Source organism: Nannobrachium achirus (assembly GCF_963921795.1).
Source record: "Nannobrachium achirus genome assembly, chromosome: 17".
Taxonomy (NCBI): Eukaryota; Metazoa; Chordata; class Actinopteri; order Myctophiformes; family Myctophidae; genus Nannobrachium; species Nannobrachium achirus.
The window spans coordinates 46,896,158-46,915,401 of record NC_137824.1 but is presented as its reverse complement, the minus strand read 5'-3'; the positions used below and the strand labels follow the sequence as shown (position 1 = coordinate 46,915,401).

Below are 19,244 nucleotides of genomic sequence, written 5' to 3'. Positions count from 1 at the left end.
AACTTGGTTGCAAGCTGAAAGTAGCAGACAAGCTCGCAGCGCGACTCGCAACACCACAACCTTTATGTTTATTTTTATTCTCGGCGAGCCAGCCAGGTAAGCTGTTTTTGGAAAAAACTTAATTTTGAAAAAACACGCTGCCTCTGGGGGGGAAAAACGGCTTGTGTAATGTATACCCATCAAAACAATTTGATTCCCACGTATACACAAAAACACATCGTCTGCTGTGATAGTGAACCCACGGCAGAAAGCAGGCTCCACTCATCCCTATATCAATCCATCCACCCTCTGTCTGTGGAATTAGGACTGGCTGGCGTAATTGCATAACCGCACGACTTTGGCCTCCTGGGTTGGCTTTCCATTTGATACAAAATGGGAGACGGGGAAACGGGAAATGCTCGCGGAATTGGGGTGTAATCGTGATTGGCGGTGCCCCGAATTGTGGCGACTAAGCGACTGAGACTGTCGAGGAAGTACACTGGAGTACAGTTTAACCCTCAAAGAACTGGAACGCGTTAGATTTTAACCACTTTAACCATTGTTTTATGCTTTAACTTTTGAAAAATAGCAGATATACAAGCTCGCAGCGCAAGTGCCGCGCTGCGAGCTTGTAGATCTGCTATTTTTTTTAAATCGTGAAAATGTGTGCAAGTCTTTGAATTCTAAATCCTTCCTCTAAATCAGCTGTTCTCAACATTTTTCATGTCAAGGACCCCCAAAATTACTGGTATTTGGCCGGGGACCCCCATCTCAAAATATGTTGTTCAGGGACCCCCAGAAGCAAATATTTGAGTTCCAAATGTTCGCTTTTAAATAGATATATTCAAACACTCGGTGCCGCGCTGTGAGCTTGTAGATCTGCTATTTTTCAATAGCAAAAGCAATTAAATAATTCTAGGCCCGAACGGCTTAACCTAAAGGGCCACAAAGAACGCCACTCTGGGGTTTTAAATGAACTCCTCCGACGTGAGCCGAGGCTCTTGTGTCGACTCGGAGAGAGTCTCTCTCTAGTGGCGTGCCGCGCGTTTGAGGATGACAGGTCAAGCTCTAAAGCATGAGATTACAACAGACATGACAAGCAGGCGACGAGCTGATTCTGTGCACTGTGGTGAAATAGTGCTGCTGGGAGAGCCCGCCTCTATGGCAGGGGATTTTCAAGGGCAGATTTGTTTTTTCTTTTTCTCAGGCCCTGCATCAAAACAACAGTCGCTATAGAAACAAAAAAAGGACATAAAAAGATTGCCTAACAGGAAACACATAAATATTAGAAACAGCTTATTGACCTAGAGAATACTGTACAATATCTCACATCAGCGGCGTAGCCAGGATTTACCAACTGGCTAGGCCTGGCACAATTTGGGTGGGCACAGCTTGTACATCTGCTATTTTAAAATAGTGAACATTTAAATATTTACAGGGACACAATACAGTCATTTGTCGCTTCATAATTGACTAAACTATGATAAAATAAAAATGTGGTGTCTTTCTTTGCTTCCTAGATAGCCGTGCATCGCCGCGCCGAACCGTGCATCGCCACACACCTCCGCGAATGTTTTTGTTATTTTTGGGTGGGCCAAGGCCTAGTCAGGCCCACCTGTGGCTACGCCGCTGTCTCACAGTAATGCATGCGACTCAATAGTTGACCATATCCATTCCAAGTTCCAACAGCAAACTAATAACCCAAAGATTGATTTCAGTGATTCTGAGACATCCTTTTTCGTTCTAATGACCAAAGCTTCCCTTGTTTTGGCCAAACCCTGGATTCTTTTAACTCTCGGTCCACCCACAAGATTTATCCAACGGTGAATATGCACTAAACTCATTTACAGATTCCATTTAGATGCCAAGAGGATCTTCCCCTCCCATCTCCCCACAGAAAGAGAGCAGCTGCATGTTTATCGTACTGTATACAGGGCCTCCATTATCAAGCAACCGACAACGTTCACAATGTAATGCATTGCTACTGGCGTAATAATGTGTTCTGGATATGGCAGTGTTTTGGAAAGAGAGATGTGTGTGTGCTTGTGGGAGGGCCACTCATAAAGACATTCTGTCTAGCTGTCGAGGTGTCATCAAAACCACAGGATCAGGCACGTGCACTCACAGACATCAAAGGGGGCTTGAGCCCCAGCCCTTTTATCCGTCTGTAAGAAGTGCCCTCTCCAGACCATGAATGCAGTTTTCACTATGGTGAAAGAAATGCAAATGTCTTCTTGCATTCAAGAGAATTGCCTTGTCCAAACTCTCCTGAAACTTACCGAAAATAGCCAACCTCCAAGCTCACAACGCGTCGCAGCGCGATGGTCTGCTATTTGGAGGTCTGCTATTTTCGATATTTTCACCAAAAGTGCCCCTTTAGAAATTTCAGCCCCTGCCTCTCTAAAATTCTCTGCACGTCCCTGCACGTCCAAGACTTCTCGCCGCAACACGGTCACACGTGTGTGCGCAACGCGTTCACAACAAAGCAGCGGTTAAGCACCGCATTCAGGAAGACAAAGGAAAACAATGAAGGCGATGCACAACAACACAATGCACTACGGTCCCACGACAATGCACGTCCAAGTTCTGCTGCACACCATGTGAATGCACTGTACATACAGCGGCTGTGCAACCAGATGGCGCGTATCTTTAAGAGAGATGTTTGCTAACAGCTAACACATCCTCCAGAACGCCAAGTGTGATTAAGACTCGAAGCTTGTCTTTTGTACTTACGCATTTGTACGGAATGAAAAAGAAAATAAAAAAGAAAGAAAAACAGCAGTTATCTTGCAGAGTGAATAATTAAGAGTAATACAAACCATCTTTCCTTGTTTTGTTTGTTTGATGATCACATATCACAGCACTCAACACCCACCCCACACCCCACAAAAAAAAACACACACACACACACACACACACACACACACACACACACACACACACACACACACACACACACACACACACACACACACACACACACACACACACACACACACACACACACACACACGCACGCACACACACGCACACGCACCACACAAACAAACACATGTGGACATTCTACATACTCGGTACACAAACATGGGAGGGGGAAAAAAAACAAGGGCAGACACCGGTTGCAACACACTACACTACTCCACGCGGAGATGCAATCTGTTGAAGCGAACACATAAATCAATTTCAGCCACAGTTGTTTCAAAGTAGGCCAGGGCACAGAAAGGCAAGAATCCATTAGAAGGGAGTATTTCTGGGGTGCTGTTGCACAACGCTTTGACATTTACCAGACGAATACCAGGGCCGCAGAGGAAGAGTGAGGAGGGAGAGACTCACAGAGAGAGAGAGAGAGAGTGTGTGTGTGTGTGTGTGTGTGTGTGTGTGTGTGTGTGTGTGTGTGTGTGTGTGTGTGTGTGTGTGTGTGTGTGTGTGTGTGTGTGTGTGTGTGTGTGTGTGTTAGGGATGGGACGATGTGAAAATGTCATGTCACGATTATTGTGACAAAATAAATTGTGATTTACAATATTATCACGATAATCAAAATTATCCTGGGGTGGAACTTTTGCAAAAAAAAATAGCAGATCTACAAGCTCACAACGCGTTGTGAGCTTGTAGATCGGCTATTTTTGGCAAAGACATTTGATAGAGAGTGAAAAAAAGACAGTATCAAGTACGTACTGTATATTACAAGTACCTTTTACCAATTATAGAACGTTTAAGTGGTACCGGATATGCAGCTCGGCAAATAAAAGGTGAATTGATCCCAGTGCATGACGGAGGACGATATCACGATAAATTAAATCTCCACGATACGATTATTGTGAGTGTTTTTTATCACGATAAACGATAATATCGTGTATCGTCCAATCCCTAGTGTGTGTGTGTGTGTGAGAGAGAGAGAGAGAGAGAGAGAGAGAGAGAGAGAGAGAGAGAGAGAGAGAGAGAGAGAGAGAGAGAGAGTGAGAGAGTGAGAGAGTGTGTGTGTGTGTGTGTGTGTGTGTGTGTGTGTGTGTGTGTGTGTGTGTGTGTGTGTGTGTGTGTGTGTGTGTGTGTGTGTGTGTGTGAGAGAGAGAGAGTGTGTGAGAGAGAGAGAGAGAGAGAGAGAGAGAGAGTGTGCGTGCGTGCGTGTGCAACAGGAGGGGCCTACAGACCTTAACACAGCGCTTCCTACACGCACACAAACATAACAGCCACAGGACCGGGGATGACAAGTCACATCAAGCTCTATCAGCACCAATCTCCAGCAACAGGAAGGACTGTTAGGCAGTGAGATGTGCACTGGAGCTGCTCTACGGAGATAACACACGCCCCAATCACGAGAAAAGTACATTATATGCGAGCTCTCCGCTATGAGATTAACTCATTGACTGGACCAGCCGAGCAACCCGAAAATTTCGCTATGTCTTTCACTGCCTGGCTTAACGTTCCATTGTGCGCGATCGGACACGGACACGTTTAGAAAATCCGTCCAGCCGTTGCCTTTTTGTAAGCCGTGTTGTATACACAGAAAGCTAACGGCCGGAATAGAGGATGAACCATCCTGCTTCCGGTTTCAGCATCAATGTTAACGTGTTTTTGGCAGAGATTGTGTTAAATGCCTCGGATCAAAAAGTATAGCCAAGCTAAAGGCCAATTTCATGATCGGGCCGGCAGACTGGAGGTCTCTGAAGCTTTGAGCGTTTGTTGTTGTTGTTGTTGTTCGGGAAAAAAAAAAAAAAAACGGGAGCCACAGTTACTCGGCGCATGCAGCGTTGCGGGACTCGGTAGAGCAGCTCAGCTTGAGTTGGGTTTTTTGGAGTGGAAGGGAAAGCATGAGTCATGACAGCAAGAGGAGGGGAGCTAAGGGGAGCGGAGGGCAGGCAGACAGGCAGGTCCATGCCGGGTTAGGAGGAGACAGGAGATATAGAGGAGAGAGTTGAATGCACACACCTAGAGTCCTGTTACCATAGTTAGCACCCGGCCACCGAGAGGACGGACTGGAGGGGCTTTGATCACCTGCAAACAAGGGTTAAAAGAAAAAAGAAAAAGGATAAACAAAGAACAAGAAGTGGGAGGGATGTTGGAAAACGGAGGGAAAACAGGGAAGAAAATAAAACATGGAAAGAGAGAGAGAGAGAGAGAGACATCAGAAATGAGTCGTTTTCAGATGTTTTTCACCAATTATCCACTCCCAAAGTATTGCCAGATAACAAGCACCGTCTGAGCTTACACACAGGCCCACACGCACACACACACAAACGCACCTATGCACACACACCCAAGCTGGGTGGTTCTCAACCTTTTCAGGACGCGACCCCCAAAATAATAACATTTTAACTTGGGACCCCCACACCTTGACGAGCTCTGAAGAGTTGAGACATTACATTTTGTATAACACGGTTGTTCTATTGTGAAAATAGCAGATTGTGAAAATAGCCGATAACACGGTTGTTCTATTGTGAAAAAATTGTCACTTTAGAAATGTGCATATACCCTCTATACACGTAAACTTTGTTGGTTTGTTTACTGTTGAGTGAGAAAACAATGTTGCACATTAAGTTAAACATCTGGGGACTCCCCAAAATAATTTAGGGTCCCCTCTGGGGGTCCTGACCCACAGGTTGAGAACCACTGCTCTATCATTGTAAAAAAGAATGAAGTCAGAGGTATAGGCAGTGACTGAATCAAAAGTGTTTTTGGTGTCATTTGTTAGTGACACTGTTGATGAACAATGCTGCAGATGGTGACAATGTTACACAAGATTGTGACGTGTGTTGTGTGACGTGTGTGCATGTTTTAACAACACTGTCAGATCGATTCACCGTCCAAAACTGGCAGTAACACGGTAGAAGGTTTATTGACGAATAATAAAGCGGAAACAATCAAGTCCTCAAAATGTGTCTAAAGGCCTTTGGAAAGCTAATAACAAGTGATTATTTTATAATAATCACAAATGTCCTGTGGAACTGTGTGTGTTTGGGTTTACTTCCAGGTGAGTCATTTTGTAAATTAAACAATTAATTTCATCTTCATGGCACAGAGTTCCAACTGTTAATTCTCCTCTGAAAGTCTACAAATGGATGGATTTCTTCTAATTCTTCCAATTAAGTCTGACCCTGGCATGCAGTGAAAACAGGCAATCTACGAGATCTCAGGGCTTGTAGATTGGTTATTTTCACAAATCACATACAGTAGGCCAAGGCTATTTGTCGCCTATAATGACATGCCCGAATTAGACTCCATGCAGGGTTAACTCAATTATTATTAGCATTTCCGAGGAATCTTTTTCTTTTTCCCAGCCTGTTCGTTCATAACGGTTGATTTTCCGTCAGAAGAAGCTATTTACAGTAGCAATCTACTGCCAGTATCTCTGAAGCTACAGTATGAAAAAAGTACTCTGATTTATTACTTAAGTAAAAGTATCAATACTCAAAATGTACGTGGCTAAAAGTATTGGGTATCAAAAGTCCCAAAAGTAAAATTAATCATTAGGTCTATGTCTAAAATGTATCAAAATCTTTTGACAAGCTCACAACGCTCATCAGAAACAGTCCGTGGTTGGGCTGGATAGAACCTTGGATAAGTGCTGTGGTGACAGCATGTCTGTCCTTACTGTTGTGTGTACCGATTCTTTAAGTGTGCTGTACAGGGCAGTCAGCTAATATACTGTATAAATGTATAAAGTCCCTGTCGTGCAGAAACCTTATATCTCCAAAATTCTGGAGGAAAAATGTTGAATTTAAGGCCCTACTCTGTCATACTACAGTAGCCGAGGCTTGTAGATTGGCTATTTTTGCTACTTTCACTTCACTTTGCTCAAAGATTTCTTTTTTGAGCAAAGTGAAAGTGGTTAACAGTTTTGAGCACGGCTTCCACCCAACAGCAATGATAAGATGTTCCAGTGGTGGAAAGTAACTAAGTACATTTACTTGAGTACTTAAGTACAATTTTGAGGTATTTGTACTTTACTTGAGTATTTCCCATTTCCAGTACTTTTACATCTACTCCACTAAATCTGAGCGACAAATACTGTACTTTTACTCCACTATATGTATTTGAAAACTTTAGTTACTAGTTACTTTGTAGATTTTGATTAAATATTCGAAAGCCCTATATACATTTTGGCCATTTGAAAATAGCAGATCTACAAGCTCACAATGTGTCACAATGCGATGCATTGTGAGCTTGCAGATCTGGTATTTTCAAAGGATTTTCGACATTTTAGACATTTGAACTTCTGGTACTTAAATACATTTTGATACGAATACTTTTCACTTTTACTCAAGTACATTTTGAATTCTGGACTTTTACTTGCAACAGAGTATTTCTACATTGCACAATTGATACTTTTACTTAATAAAAATTTTGGAGTACTTTTTCCACCACTGATGATATTGATGTTAGCCAGAGAACTGTCTGGAGAAGTGGTTCCACCACACCATAGCGCAGCATCAGGGGAAGTTTGAGTTTGACGCAAACATGAAGTAACTGTTTCATTAGGCCTGCCTTATTCATTCACTCACACTTTCATTCTCTCTCTCACACACACACACACACGCCCGCACGCACACACACAAAAAGGAGACTGGTGCTAGACCCTGATGAGACATCGGAGAGACACGGTGTCACAAATACTCTGTCCTAGCAGATGCTAGCATGCATATAGGTAGGGACTGGTGCACTTGTGTGTGACAGTAGCTGCTTGCTAGCCTGCTGGTTATGAGTCTCCATACTGTCACAGTAGCGAGCAGCAACCAGTGTTATTATATGAGTGGCTGTACAGTAAAACAACAAAATGTCTACATGTGTCATTTTCAATCCCCTACAGCTTCTTGGATTCCTGCCACAGCCTAACGGCGCCTGAGAAGCGGGCAGCATATATCTGGGCAATGTGCGGCGGCTAAGTCAACAGAGGAGAGAGCCTTCCTGGGAGGAGGAATATATGCTTAGAATTTATAGGCAATGTACAGTACTGTAGCTCTCCGCCTGGCGAAGCATGCAACGCAAACGCTCTGTCTTTATTGCGGGAAGAAAGGCACAGTTGTTATATTAATTGTGATGAATGCACTATGAAAACATGTGTTTTTTAGTGCAGTTCTGGATAGCATTCGGAGATTGGTTATTATACGCGAGACTGATGTCTCCAAGACGCCACTGCTGACGAAGTGACACTGTCACTTCTGCCAGGTGACTTCCAAGTAGGGCATTAACGAAAAGATCGACAAGTCGACTGAGTCGACTTCGTTACACAAGTCGACTCCCACAAGACAAAGTCGAAGGTCGAAGTTGAAAAAAATAAAAATAAAATCCTTTGTATTTTTTCTATCATTATTTTTGCTCCGTGTGTGCGTCTGTACAGCATTCAAACAGTAGGATTGCTTATTGTCAAGGACGGAATGTTCCAATATTACAGTGCTACATTACATTTGGTATAACATGGTTACATTGTGAACCTACTGCACAATTTCTGCCTCTATATATTTGACAATTTGGACAATGTTTAATTTGTCATTTTAGAGGTATTAAAAAGTCCTTAAATTGGCACTTTAGAAATGTGAAGATACCCTCTAGTCTATATACTTAAACTTTATAAAATAATTGGGGGGTTGTGTGTGTGATGTGATGACGTCATCAAACAATAAAGTGGATAATATGACCTTAAAATGAAACTATCTCGGCCATGGGCAGAGTGCTCGTATTGTAATGAGAACTGTGTGAATGGCAAAGGGACAATGGCTCACTAATGAAGGGCACAGGGTGTTTCATGTGCCACGTGTGTGCGTGCGTGTGTGCGTGCGTGCGTGCGTGCGTGCGTGCGTGCGTGCGTGCGTGCGTGCGTGCGTGCGTGAGAGAGAGAGAGAGAGATAGATAGAGAGAGCGAGAGAGAGAGAGAGAGATGGTGTATGAATCATCAAAGCTAGATAGACATACTGAGTGACACACACAGACACGTGACGTGACTATGTAAATATGCAAAATACACATGGGTGCAATTCAACCCATGTACAGTATGATTTAGAAGAATCATACAAGAGCTCATATTGCTGTGAATCCTGGCCAGTTGAGACTTAATATTCATTTCACACTGAGAGTGTACAAATTATAACCAAATGGGTCCATTTCTCTCAGACGTTACACTCTCAGATGGATAAATGAATTACAGATGGGTAAAAGAACACTAAGGATTTGACAGGGCCGATACACGAGTAGGGATGGGACGATATGAAAACGTCATATCGCGATTATTGTGACAAGAGAAATCGCGATTTACGAGATTCAGATATCGTCGTTGTCGGGTGAAAATCTTGTATGTCCAAAATCTCTAAAATCTTTATCATTTAAAAAATTATTTAAACTAGTGAAAACAGCCGATCTACAAGCACAATTTTAGAGATTTTGTGCGACGGCCTTGTATGATTTGCGAAAGAACGTACAAATTTGGAGATACGAGATTTCCACCCGACAACGACGATATACTAGTGTTGTTGCCGCTCTTATACCACCATTATTACTGGGGTTGGTGTGGGCCAGACAGTAGCCCCCCGCGGGCCACAAATGGCCCGCGGGCCGCCTATTGGGGAACCCTGATATATAACATCCCTTCGGCCTGATAAGTTATCAGGCCGTCGGTCTGTTATATATCGTCATTCACCGCGGAGCCATTCATTATCCCTTACTTATCGTCCCATCCCTCTATACGAGTAGATAGCGATTCCAGATGGTGGTGGTACAGTAGTCTGGTGCTCTGCAGCCAGGTGACTGCATGTGACAGAAGGTACGAGGACACAGTGTCTCGGTGTGTCTTACCGTTGCGTGGGGTCCGTTTTCGCCGATCGCGGAAGGCTGCTCCAGACTGCAGGGCTTCCATCAAGCTGTCCATCACGCCTGTCTCATCACCCTCTGCAGGGGGGAGCACAGAGAGTCAGCCAGGTTAATATAACACTCTATACAGTGGTAGGAACAAGTATATTTCGTCGTTGTCGGTGAAAACCTTGTATGTCCAAAACCGTTTGTTTTGCATTTATCATTTTAAAAATGATTTAAACTAGTGAAAACAGCCGATGTACAAGCACACAACGCCTCGCGGTGCGAGGCGTTGTGTACTTGTAGATCTGCTGTTTTCACTACTTTTGTGTGACGGCCTTGTATGATGAAGCAGGGCTTTACTTTGCGAAAGAATGGACACATTTGAAACTTGGAGATACAAGGTTTCTCCCCGACAACGACGATTTATTACTTAACAGTACTACTGCAGTATAGAAATGCTCTGTTACAAGTAAAAGCCCGGAATTCAAAATGTACTAAAAAGGATGAAAGTGTTCAGCATCAAAATGTACTTAAAGTACCAAAAGTAAAAGTGCAAAATGTTTGAAGGTAGCAGATCTACAAGCTTGTAGATCAGCTATTTTCAAATAGCCACGGTATAAGATAAGGCTACATGCTCACAACAATCTAAAGTATCCAGATGCTTTCCCGGTTTTAGTGTGTGCAAGTGGCCCGACACAAAATACTTGCCTTTTTTTCAAAAGAACATCTTGAAAGTGTGAGAACTACTGATTTAGAAGGCGTTACTAGGCGTATACTTGGTCTGCTTGTTTTTTTCCCCCTCTACACCAGGGGCATAGTTCTGCCGATTTAAAATGACTCCAATACGGAACTAAAACTTCCTATGATTGGCCGCTAGTTGCGCTGTTTTCACCCCCGGCCGATCGCAAAAAGAAATGCCCACCATTGGATCCCATTCATTTTCCCCTTTCGTTGTCTAACCTTAATTAACATGTTCATGAATACTGTATGGTTCCTATCGCTAGTTAAAAATTGCCTTTCAATCACCATCATATTCGTTTTGTCGAAATGTGGTCCAATGTATTTTAAAATAAATGATAAAGTTGCGGGGGGCGTGGCCAACTAAACTAATACCAGCCGGCTGTGTTCTTCTTCGTGTGCTGTATTTCGGGAGGCTCCGACCACATTCTCCCATGTATCCCTGCGTTGCACGTGACTGTTGGCAGCCAATAGCATCTCTGATGCTTTTACAATTCTATGATGGCGACACCCATTCCAAGGAAGCTGCATAGAAACCAATGGCTTCGCTTCGTCCATATTTTTCTACAGTCTATGCTCTACACCAAATCTCTTCAGTGAAACAGACCATCTCACAAGCTCATGCCGTGAGCTTTTAGATCAACTATTTTAGCCCCGCACTACCACCCCTCCCCCTGTTTCCCAGTGAGTGTCCAGAGGAGAGATACAGGCAGAGGCAGGGGTGTCGCAATTCTGGGCCCTGCGTACAAGGATTCACTCACATTTTGTGCTGTAACTATTGAAAAATAGCAGATATACAAGCTCACAGCGCAGCACCGAGTGCAGCGCTGCGAGCTTGTAGATCGCGGAGCTATTTTTGAAAAATCAAAAGTCTTTGAATATTCCAAATCCTTCTAAGGTTTTTTTGAAAAACCTATGTTTCTGTGTCAGTGGTGCTCAAACCTTTTCATGTGAAGGACCCGATGTGTATTTGGCCACGGACCCCCATCCCCATATTTCGTTCCAGGGGACCCCCCCCCCCCCCCCCAGAAGCAACATTTGAGTTGCAAATGTTTGTTTAATAAATACATATATTCAAAGATTTGCACACATTTTCAGGACTTTTCAAAAATAGCAGATCTACAAGCTCGAGCTACACGCTACGAGCTTGTATATCTGCAATTTTTCAATAGCTAAAGTATAAAATAATTCCAGGCCCCTCCAGCTTGGGCCCTAGTAACTCAGTCCCCTCCCCCCCCTTGTGACGCCCCTGGACAGAGGAGCGGACTGGATGAAAGCATCCGCTGATGGCCACTGACAGATCCTCTTTCTGTGGCTAACACAGGGGAGCTAAGTGCTCTTTACCAAGATTTAGTGCGGAGCCGCTCAATACCCACGCACTCCGTCACTGTTCCATCAGTGACACACCGGGACCGACCGACCGACCCTAAAACATCCCCCCCCCCCCCCTCCCCTTTTCCCCCCCCTGCTATCCTCCAAGCGTCCGGTGCGGACCGAGCTGTACTGCCGGAGAGGTGGAGGCTTTGGTGTGTGAGTGAGGGGAAACAGCAGAGAGAAAGAGAGAGAGAGAGAGAGAGAGAGAGATGAGTTCCATGCAGGGGTCAAAATTCAAAAAAAAAAATTCACGGACATATAAAATGAGTACACAAACACACACATAAATTACCATAAAGGACTGTAAGTGTACACATGGACCCTTATGGGTCCATTTGGTTCCATTTCGTACACTCTCAGAGTGTTAGAAATTAAATGTCTAAGAACCGCTGTCCTGGTGGACTCCTAATGTGCCTTACACAGTGACATTAGTAAATCAGTGTACATATTCTGGAGAAATTCTTGCCAGTGCCAAGCACACATTTGTCTGTGTACTGACATATTGACTAGTAAGATGCCTCAGGGCGACAAGCGACCTCGCCCTAAAGTGTGAGTTCGCGCCATGTCTTGGCCGTCTGGCCAGTGATGTAAATCGGACCAGTTACCCATATATGGAGACCCTGGTACCCATATATGGAGATATGCTGTGAAACCCCAAACATGCTTACTCTGTTATTCGTTACAGTATGTGAAAATGACGTCTATCACATCATACAATCCCTTTTATGCCCATACATGGAGATCTCTGTCTGAACCAGCCACACAGATATGGGCTGTCTTCCTCCATATATGGGCATTCCCATATGAAGTCCTATTAGATATGGGCTTAATATTGATGACATCAGGGATCTCCATAAAAGAGATTCTGTTAGAGTGGTTCCCATGACATCACAACATACAATCCCTTTTATGCCCATACATGGAGATCCCTGTCTGAACCAGCCACACAGATATACTGTAGGCTGTCTTCCTCCATATATGGGCATTCCCCTTATGAAGTCCTGGTGTCACAAGTGATGTCACAGTGATGTGTCAGGGGAACCACAGTGTCAGGCGTTATAGACAGAGATATGGACAAGCTGTGACATACTAAACTGCAACCTACGGTAGCAACGATGACCCCTCCAGTGGCGTCAATTGGGTATGGCAAGCTATGGCAGCTGCCATATCTTGGCTACAGGGGGAAATAATAAAATGTACTTTTCATCGTGCCTGTTGCTAAGGCAACATGACTGGTCCCGCGTGCAAGACACCAGTCATGTTGCCATACCTTAGCTTTTGCTGAACTGACGCCACTGGACCCCTCGTTCCATGGAAGGCGCAGTGAGTGTTGGTGGTGTGGCACGGCAAGCGGCACTCGTGCCGGGCCCACACCACCACCATGCACTATGCAGCATATCGCTCAGTTTGGGGGGAAAATAAGCTTTAGGTCCTATATCTGGGTCGTCTATCTTTACCCCCGCCGCCCCCCAATACTAATGAGTCAGTGAGGGCAGTCTCTTTATCACTGAGGTTCCAGCACAGACATTATTTTAAACTGGGATCATTAGGATGACTTATTGCCGAGCCGGAGACTTGGCCATCAATCCTGTTGCATACATGAGTGAACTAGCTCTTCCTCCCCAATGTTTACCATGGGGGCCCTTAGTGGCTCTGTCCCCCCCATCCCCCCCTATTCTGCTTACAGGCGCTGGTTGAGAGGTGGTGTTTTGCAGCGGCGTCAGTTCAGAAAAAAGCTAAGGTATGACAACATGACTGGGCGCGCGCAAGACACCAGTCATGTTGCCATACCTTAGCAACAGGCACGATTACAGTACATTTTATTATTTTCCCCCTGTAGCCAAGGTATGGCAGCTGCCATAGCTTGCCATACCATAATTGACGCCTCTGGTGTTTTTGGAAGTGACTAGAGATGAGATGACTGCTGCTTTCACCACCCGGCACTCTCTCTCCCAGAGAGAGAGAGCCGGGGCCATCAATCTCTTGTTTCTTTGCACTATACTCAAAGAGAGATGACAGTCGGGAAAATTGAATTTATGAACACAACACGTTGACACAGCTAGTACATAATTAATTTGAGGAAATGCCACAGATTTCGCCATTACCGCCGAGACTCTGTCGGAGTGTGTGTGTTTGTGTGTATGTGTGCGCGTCTGTGTGTGTTTGTGTGTGTGTTTTATTTATTTTTTACCCCAAGCTCTTCAGGCAACAAAGCCACCCAACCTGCAATCATTTACAGTAGCAGAGGAGACAAAAGACAGCAACAACTAAGAATAGAAATATTTATGCAAATTCAACAAAAACAACAACTCTCTTCATTCACGCTTGCGCTAATTTTCTGTTCTCGAAAACCGTATCTCATTCCTTCTCTTTCTTCCTCAAGTCCATTCCCAAGGGCTTGCTTTGAAATCAAAGTATCTGTTTCAGCCCGCGCGCCGCGCTTAAAAGCAATCCCGATTAAATCAAGCTTAATTAGACCAGTTTTATCGGGGAACAGAACCAAAGCAAGCGCCAAGTAAGTGCTTATCTCAAATTGCAGTAGTGCTCCTACACCTCCGATAGCCCAGCTCATTGGTTTAAAAGGGAGGCGGTAGGTATGGCGTTCACCTGCTTTGGCCCCCAAAGAGCAGGGAGCGCAAACGGCAACTGCTATAACAGTATCAACTCCCGGGATCGTTAAGCCACCTCCTTCTCGTTATGTAGGCTAACAAGGACATATTGTGCGTCTGACGCGAAGCAGAAACGGCTGTAAGTGGCAGGTAAACATCCATTCTGCAACCACCTTGGCACTGGGAAACTTTGTGACAGGCTCCTTCCTCGACTGCCTTCTTCTTGGAGACCTAGGCATCACAGGGGGCGCCTGACACTTTGATCAATTTGTCCTACTTCTAGCTTAACTGTAGCACAATTCATCATCTGTAATGACCAGGACTAGAGGAGCCTTCCGCGTAGACTGTGGGGTTCAGGGGAGGATTGCAGACACAAAGAAGCAAAATGACTAAAAGGGGAAACATACTCCCCAGTCACCTGCCAGTGCTCCATTAACTATGTCCTATCGGGGCCCCGCGCAGCACCGACGCAAGCAGGCCAGGAACCTCTGCTCTGCGCCGAGGCAATCTGCTAGCGACGAGGCTCCAAGCCTGCGGGCCTTTTAGCATCTAAAGCGTTAGACTACAAATCCTACAGTACGCGTCTAACAGATGGGGCGTGAATGAATTTACTTTTTTAATGCCATTGCTCTGCATGCTGGAGCCTGGCCGTCTATTGGAGGGTAATGTCTGTGTGTCTGTCTGTCTGTGTCCACGGCTAATCTCGCAGGCTGCTGGACCGATCAGCGTCATATTTCTTGTGCACATCTCCACTGTATGTACTGTATATTTTTTTACCATGTCGTCGTTGTCGGGTGGAAACCTTGTATGTCCAAAAGAGTTCGTTTTGTATTTATCATTTAAAAAATGAACTAGGTGCGAGGCGTTGTGTGCTTGTTGATCAGCTCTTTTCACTAGTTTTGTGCGACAGCATTGTATGATAAAGCAGGGCTTCACTAAGCGAAAAAATTTACAAAATTTGAAACTTGGAGATACGAGGTTTCTGCCCAACAGTGATGATATATTTAAATATTTAGTAGTACCTTTATAATGGAAGCCAGGGCTCTGATGGAGCTGAAACATTGCCCAAAGAGACGTAAAGTACGTTATAATCAAGTAGCCTACTGTACTTAAAGGACAACTTTGTTTTTTTTACAACAAGGGTTCATATTTTAGATAGTCATTAGAGAAAAGAAAAGATATGTTAAAATGTTTTCATTTACTTCTTTCTATCGTTTTAGTGATTTTAACGATTTTGCATGGCCCCAGGTTGGGGGCATGCATGCACGTGGCTAAATATGTATTTTTAGACACAACAAGCCCATTCCCAAGATGCACCGCAATCTTTCATGGGCAGATGTGCCCACGCTAAAGATCACATGTGCGCCCGTCATTCACGCCGATGTTCGCGAGCACAACGCAAACGCACACGTGCCGTTAAGTGTAATGGGTTAACTACAAAGTTAAGATCATTTTCATGTACTTACTGTACAGTTACACCTTTATCGCTTCCAGCAAAACCATACCTCAGTACCCAAAAATGTCCCACATTAGAAAGGAGGTTTTTCCCGACTCATTCCTTGCAGTTCGTCGCAGCCTTATTTTGGAGCTGTTAAACCTAGGGCAAATATTCATCCGCTTCTCATTAGGAGGAGTGTTGGATTGTGGGCCGGGGAATTACAGAAAAGCTAACCTTTTACGCCCCCGAGATCTTCCTCGAGAGGCAAGATCCCCCGCACTCACAGGAAATTGCCTTCTAAATGGGTTAAGATGGGCTAAGACCCGAGACATTGACAAACCCTCCCAGTGATGAAACACCTTGGCGCGGGCACCTCCACAGACAGCCCTGTGGGTCCTTTAATGATCTTATTAAAGTGAGCGGAAGCAGGGAAACATGGCTGGTGCTTTTTTTTGGGTTGCACTTTTAGTTTTAGTTTTGTTAAAACAGCCACAGTATAACCCTTTATCTTCTGCCTATACATACATCATGACCTAGTGTGAGCCAATAGGGGAAGGGGATCGACGTCACGTGATTTCCTTGTTTGCACCAGCAAAACTCGTATATCGTTACTGTCGGGCGGAAATCTCGTATCTCCAAGTTTCAAAATTTCTATGTTTTTTCGTGAAGTAAAGCCGTGCTTCATCGTACAAGGCTGTCGCACAAAAGTAGTGAAAACAGCTGATCTGCAAACGCCTTGCGGTGCGAGGCGTTTTGTGCTTGTATATCGGCTGTTTTCACTAGTTTAAATCATTTTAAAAATGATAAATACAAAACAAACGGTTTTGGACATACAAGGTTTCCACCCGACAACGACGATATGTGTCTGAAAGAATATGATTATTGGCAGAATCAAGGAGAAGTTTAGAATATTTGGTGGCCCTGTTTTCATTTTTCACTAGATCATTGGTTGTTGCAATTACCTACACTACAATACTTCACCATCTTTAGCGCTATGACGAAAAGAAAAAAAAACATATGCGTTCCATTGTTACATGTGCTCTAGTCTCGCGAGGCCAGACTGTTGCCTCCGCGATTTGGGCAAATGCTCCCGGCATACAGTCTGGCAAACGGATATAGAAACGATGAGTGCGAGATAGAGCGGATGTGACGCAACCGCTCCCTTGGTGCAGTAACAATAACATGTCCTACTGGAAGCGTTATGTCAACTTTCAACATTTCTGGGGGCGTTATTTCGTCTTTCTCTGGTGTTATTGGTGTTACTACCATGATGTTTTCAATCGTTTTCTTAAACTATACACCCATAACAAGAATAGGCCGCTCGAATCACTTTGTCTGAGCTATTGTGTTTCTGTTATGTTTCCAATGGGACTACAGTACAGTGCAGCACTGGCTACTTCCGATACTCGCCGTTCGGGAGCTGCCGTTCCAGACTCTACATAGCATTCGGAGATTGTGGAATAGTTGTCTGGCTACGCGAGACTACATGTGCTCCATCCGTAATGCAATAACAATGTTGAAAGCTGTGTTGTACCAGAGAAGCAATGGCGGATTCGGGGCAAAGCCCTGAAATACCCGTATGTGCGTCTCGGAGGGCAGACCTCCATTCAGAAACACCCCCACTTAGAAACATCCCCATTCAGAAATACCCCCACTGAGGTTAGGGTTAGGTTTAGGTGACACCTCCATTTAGAATGACGGTCAAGTCAATCTTCTGAATGGCAACGTTTCTGAATGGAGATGTGTAACCGTGCATCTCAAAGAGTGCCGGGCAAGACGTAATAAGTGAACATTCGGCGAAAATGGGGCGGACATTCAGCTAAAAAAATATAAAAAATGCTGATCTACAAGCTCACAACACATTGTAACGGTTAACCCATTTAGGCCTAGAATTATTGAATGCTTTAACCAGTGAAAAATAGGAGATATACAAGCTCACAGCGCGGCACCGAGTGCCGTGCTGCGAGCTTGTATATCTGCCATTTTTCAATAGCTAAAGCATAAAATAACGATACCCAATAACGTGTACACCCGTTCATGAACAATGGCTAAGAGCAGAGTATAAAGCTCCAATAAACTACTTCCCAGACAGCGTGACAGAGAGACAGAGAAGGAGGGAGAGAGAGAGAGCGAGAGGCAGACTATGTTCTATATCTCTCCTCTCATCCCTTCAATCCTCTCGTCTCTTTCTCCTGCCACCTTGTAGCGGCGGTGATCAGCTGCTACCTGAACCCCCCGGGCCGTGCCAAGTGGAACAGTGAGCCCTGAGGGGATTTGGCTCGCTCTTCTGATATATTTACGCCAGGCACACTATTACATTTTCTAATTAGGGAGGGATAACAAGGGTGATGCGCTCTCAGCAGGACTGGCACGCGCGGAAATACATAAAAAAAATCCTCACACATCAGATTATGGCTGCTTTTCTACCTGAAAAAAGAAACTAAGCTAAACAAAAAACAAAACACTGTCTGATAGTGGAGAGGAGGGGCCGCAGCCAACAGCACCAGGGGGAGGGGAGGGGAGGGTACAGGCAGGGACGTGCAGAGAATGTTAGAGAGGCAGGGGCTGACCTTTCTAAAAGGGCCTTTTGGTGAAAATATCAAAAACAGCAGACCTCCAAGCTCACAACGCGTCGCGCTGCGACGCATTGTGAGCTTGGAGGTCGGCTATTTTCGGTGCTTGATACCACACTAAACTAAGCATAATCAAGTCAATACTGGAGAGATGTGGCGTAACGGCATGGATTTCTACACAGAGAGGGCAATTCTTTCAGCATAAGATGCTGCATTCAAGTTCAGGATAGTTTGGACAAGGCAATTATCTCCGAATGCTACCTTCAGGTATGGCATGGAAAGGGGGCGTTTGCATTTCTTTCACCATAGTGAAAACTGCATTCATGGTCTGGAGAGGGCACTTTTTTACAGACGGATAAAAGGGCAGGGGCTCAAGCCCCCTTTGATGTCTATGTGTGCACATGCAGGAGAGGAGAGGAGGAAAGGGAAAGGGAGAGGAGATGCAAGGAAAGGAGATCGGAGGCGAGGTGAGGAGAGGACAGGAGAGGAGAGGAGACAAGATGAGACAAGAGCTAGAGGAGAGGAGAGGAGGGTGAGAGGAGGGGACACCGATAAATGTCACTCCCGGGGAAGAAAGCAGTAAAGGGTGGTCTGAGAGGGGAGGAAGCGAGAAAGAGTGAGAGAGAGAGAGAAGAGTCACAGAGAGCAGCAAGGGAGGGAGGGAGGGATGGATGGAGGGAGGCAGATAAAGGGAGGGAATAAAGGAGGTGGAGAGGGCCTGTAGTGTGAGGCTGAGGCTTGGTGCTGTGT

General features: G+C 44.8%; 1 protein-coding gene across 1 annotated transcript in view; it reads right to left on the bottom strand.

Moving 5' to 3' along the window:
- Window positions 1-19,244, bottom strand: part of diaph2 (diaphanous-related formin 2) — a 765,099-nt gene that overhangs the window by 41,489 nt on the left and 704,366 nt on the right. The window contains exons 28-29 of the mRNA XM_080745541.1: window positions 9,763-9,855; window positions 4,906-4,971 (exon numbers count right to left, since the gene is read on the bottom strand). Of these exons, the coding sequence (XP_080601667.1) occupies window positions 4,906-4,971; window positions 9,763-9,855 (159 nt within the window). The remainder of the gene's footprint in view (window positions 1-4,905; window positions 4,972-9,762; window positions 9,856-19,244) is intronic.